Source organism: Vicia villosa, unplaced genomic scaffold (genome assembly GCF_029867415.1).
Source record: "Vicia villosa cultivar HV-30 ecotype Madison, WI unplaced genomic scaffold, Vvil1.0 ctg.000400F_1_1, whole genome shotgun sequence".
NCBI lineage: Eukaryota > Viridiplantae > Streptophyta > Magnoliopsida > Fabales > Fabaceae > Vicia > Vicia villosa.
This window is the reverse complement of record NW_026705180.1, coordinates 48176-52972: the sequence shown is the minus strand read 5'-3', so window position 1 is coordinate 52972 and position 4797 is coordinate 48176. Positions and strand designations below refer to the sequence as shown.

Below are 4797 nucleotides of genomic sequence, written 5' to 3'. Positions count from 1 at the left end.
AGGAAAGAACAAGAATATTGGTATCCACTCATTGGAAACCCAAGATGGGAAAATCCTAACTGAACCAAATGAGATTGAACAGGAGGTACTCAGTTTCTACAAGAGTCTGGTGGGCACGGCTAGTGATTCCTTGAGGCACATTGACATAGAAGCCCTCAGAGATGGTACTTAGATACAACACCAGCAGGCTGAAGCACTGATTTCCCCTGTCACTGACTTGGAAATCTGGACTGCTCTGAATGGAATAGGAGAAGATAAAGCACCAGGTATGGATGGCTACACCTCTAAGTTCTTCAAATCTGCTTGGTCTGTTGTAGGTCATGATGTTAGAAGTGCAGTATATGATTTTTTTGATAAGGGTAGAATTTTGAGAGCTGCCAACTGTGCCTTAGTCACACTCATCCCCAAAAACCAAAATGCCAAAACTATGAAAGATTTAAGACCTATTGCTTGTTGTTCAACCCTGTACAAAATCATATCTAAAATTCTCACCAATAGGCTTAGCAAGGTCATTGGTAGTGTTGTTGACTATAGCCAATCTGCGTTTATTCCTGGAAAAGTTATTCAGGACAATATCATTATTGCTCAGGAGCTGATTAGGACCTACAGCAGAAAACAAGTCTCCCCGAGATGCACTATTCAATTAGACATTCAGAAGGCCTATGATTCTTTAGAGTGGAGAGCACTTGAAGATATCATGAGAGAGATGAGTTTCCCCCAGCAATTTATTACATGGATCATGATATGTGTACAAACTGTGTCTTACAAGTTCAATATAAATGGCCACCATAGTGAGTTCCTACAAGCTAGAAGAGGCCTCAGATAGGGGGATCCAATATCCCCCCTTCTGTTTGTATTAGTTATGGAATACCTCCATAGATGCTTGAAGAAACTCCATGGCAATACGATATTTAAATTTCATCCTAAATGTAACAAACTAGGTATAACAAGTATCTGTTTTGCGGATGACCTGATGTTGTTCACTAGAGGTGATGTGGGATCTGTACAAGCAATGATGGACACTGTAAACCAGTTCTCTACAGCAACAGGTCTCAAGGCTAGCCCTACAAAATGCAGAGTCTACTTTGGGGGTGTTGATGAGACAGTTCAACAAAGGATCTTGAGTATCACTGGATTCCAGATTGGTAACTTACCTTTCAAATACTTGGGGGTCCCTCTCATGTGCAGAAGTTTGACTGTAAACATGTGTAAACCTTTAATAGACAGAATTACCTCCAAGATCACACATTGGACTTCAAAATTACTTAGCTATGCAGGGAAACAACAATTGGTGAAGAGTGTATTGTTTGCTATCACTAATTATTGGATGCAGGTTTTCCAACTGCCTAAGTGTGTGACCAAACACATTGAAGCCATCTGTAGAAGCTTTGTGTGGAGTGGGAAAGCTGAGATTTCCAGGAAAGCACCTGTGTCCTGGAAGAAGATTTGCGAGCCAAAGAATGCAGGGGGATTGAATATAACATCTTTGAATGAATGGAATCTGGCCACTCTAGGGAAGCTCCTATGGAACATTCAAGCGAAAGCTGACAAAATGTGGGTGAAATGGATAAACATATACTACCTTAAGGAGCAAGACTTCTTTGTATGGCAACCAAAATCTGACTGCTCTATTTTGATGAAGAATTTAGTTGCTTGCAGGGACATTATCACGCAGAGTGGATACTGGCAGGCTGTACTTCAAAATGGTTTTTATAAAACCTCGAAGATGTACATGAGCCTACGAGGGGAAAAGGAACCTGTCCCTTGGAGAAAGATTGGTTTTCAGAATCTGGCTAGACCCAGGGCCCAATTTTTGATATGGATGGCTTTTATGGATCGTTTGAATACAAAGACGAGGATTCAACAGTTTGGTATCCACACAGATCTGCGCTGTGCTTTCTGCCCTGAGCAAGAAACAATTAACCACATATTTTTTGAGTGCAGGTGGACTAGAAGTGTATGGACTCAAATGTTGGTTTGGCTTGGCTATCACCATGTACCTGGAAATTGGCAGTATGAAAAACAGTGGATAACTATGGAAACAAACAAAAAGGGCTGGAGGCGACAACTTCTCAAGGCTGCAACAACTGAACTTATGTATGCTATCTGGCAGAATAGGAATGCCATTGTGTTTGCGCAGGGGACTCGAGAAGATCATGTATTGGAAAGAGTTAAGTTCATTATCTATACAAGGTGTGCTAGGCATAGAACTCTTACCACACATTTTGATGAGAATACTCTCTATGTAGAGTGATTTTGTTTGATTTGTAACCTGGCTCTATGGAGCGGTTTGTACTTCATTGGTTTTTGGAAATAAAAGTTTATTTGCTTCCAAAAAAAAATGATAGGGTTAAATATATTTTTTGTCTTTATAAATGTTTTGATCCTACAAGATTTTTATGCATGCAGTTTTAGTCCTTGCTATTTTCTCAAATTTTAAAAATTAATTATCCTTAAACTTTTAAATTTTTGAGTAATTTTTTTCATACATGTTAATGCTATAACAAATTTATTTATCAAATTTTAGAATTTTTTAAAATGAGAATAATTAAATATAAATTTTTTAAATTTCAAAAAATAATGATAAAAATAATAAAAATCTCGGTTTAGGAAACAAATTTTGAATACTATTTTTAGAAACTTTTTATAACGTTCTAAACATGGAGAAAAAAATTTAAATAACCATGTTTAATAAAAAAATTACAAAAAAAAGCCATGTTTTCAGATTATTTACCAAAATGTCTAGGTTTGAGACACCGGAAAGGTGTATGCGCCAAATGAAATGGCGCATTAGTGTGTTGCAAGCCAAACCATTTGGCGCAAACACTTAATTTTTAGGGCAAAAAACTTCAAGCCAATTCAATTGGCGCATGAGTGCAACATCCCACACATAGGCGCCATTTCATTTGGCTCCTATGTGTTGGAGTTTTTTTTAAATAATCCCTTTCGGGTATTTTCGCGCAAAGTTTTTGATTCCGGTGTTATATTTTCGTAAAAACGTCTGATAAATCGAGTTCGTAAAATTCTTAGTAACCCTAAATAATGTTTGCGTTGTCGATTTCGGTATTTTACTAAAGCACACTTTATTGATGAAAGACTAAGGAAAGGTTACAAGAGGTGGTAAAGAAATTGATACATTGTCGTAAAAAAAATACAAAGTAGATTAAACTTGCGACGAGGTCGAGCCACGACTAGGACATCTTTTTCTATTGTGCCCCACCTGACGACAAATGCTGCATTTTCTTTCCATTTTGTCGTGGACGTCCATTTCGGTTCTAATTCACGTACTATTGGGGCGACCCTTTTTCTTTCGCCGCATTGCGTCATTATGCCAAACTACCTCCCTATCATACTCAGGCCAGTAATCCTCCTTGGCTACCACTGGAAACGCAGAACTGTAAACTTGGAGCAATGTCTAAGCCTTGTAAATTGGAGACAGTAGTGATATTGCGTCGCGGTGCGCAAATGCACATGCTGCTATGACATGTGAGCAAGGCATACGGAAAGCTTGAAACCTTCCACAGTCGCACCAATGGTCGTCTAGCAGAACCCAATATTGTTGTCTAGGCAAACCCTCATTGTGGTCAATTGTTTCGCGAACACTGAAGGTGTGATTGAATCGGTCGAAAGCAGTTACTTGATGAGTGTTTGCTTTTGCCGATTGCTCTTGCATAAATTTCATGCAACTATCACTTAACAATTGACCCGATTGTCTAACTTCACCCCACTTCCTGCCTCTCGTTGAGAATAGTGAAGCCATCCTAAAGTAGGTTACCTCCACTAGTGCAGTGATAGGAAGGTTACGAATGCCTTTGAAAACTTCATTCATGGATTCTATCAAATTTGTCGTCATGTGGCCCCATCGCACGCCTTTGTCATAAGCCCTTGTCCATTTCTACTGGAAAAGTTATCTATCCAAGTTCCCGCATCTGGATTTGTCAGTACAATCTCACTCCGATAATGCTGGAATATGGGTTGGGTAAATGCGTAACCAGCATTGACCAGGGCCTTCCTGAGCTGCCTATCCTTGATCTCCCACATGAAGTTCTGGGCGATGTGGCGAATACAATAGACGTGAGTTGATGGTGGGTCATGTCATCCGTTTGCTGGATTGTTATAAGCACTCTCAATGGAAGCGTGCCTATCAGAGATTAAACAGAGGTCAGGCTGAGGAGCAACATGTTCTCGGAGATTTCTTAGAAAGAAACTCCAAGCCGCGGCAGTTTCACCTTCAACAATTGCGAACGCCACTGGAAATATATTGTTGTTCCCGTCCTGTGCAGCCGCCATAAGCATGGTTCCCTTGTATTTTCCGTATAACCATGTTCCATCAATTTGAAGTATGGGTTTACAATTTGTAAACCCTCGTACGCAAGGTTTGAACGCCCAAAAAAGGCGATGGAATATTTTGTTTCCTTGGACAGGGTTTCCATCCGAGTCATGCGCGGGCAGTGTCTCTAGAATAGAAACAGTGCCAGGTGCGTAAGTTTGTAGCGTAGTAAGGTAGCGGGGAAGATTATTGTATGACTCCTCCCAATTGCCGTAGACTTTTTCAATTGCCTTTTTTTTTTGCAACCCACACTTTTTGTAAGATGGAGTGTAGTTGTAGGCTGTAACGATATGCGAGATAATATTTTTGACCTTCAAAGACGGATCAGAGCTTATGAGAGGCAAGATCTCATGATAGATAAGATTGCCACTGAGTTTCGTATGATCCTGGGAAGTGTTAGGGTTGACACATGTGTGTTGTTGCGAAATCGACCCTATGACCCATGCATTACTTCTCTTCCTATAAGA

General features: G+C 39.9%; 1 protein-coding gene across 1 annotated transcript; it reads left to right on the top strand.

Annotated features, from left to right (window-relative positions):
* Positions 1-862: 862 nt before the first annotated feature.
* Positions 863-2254, top strand: LOC131627751 (uncharacterized). Its single transcript, XM_058898605.1, has one exon. The coding sequence runs from the start codon at positions 863-865 to the stop codon at positions 2252-2254; it is 1392 nt and encodes a 463-aa protein (XP_058754588.1).
* Positions 2255-4797: the final 2543 nt, after the last annotated feature.

Coding starts and splice junctions, on each gene's coding strand:
- LOC131627751 (XM_058898605.1), top strand. CDS start 863: ATGGAATACCTCCATAGATGCTTGAAGAAACTCCATGGCAATACGATA.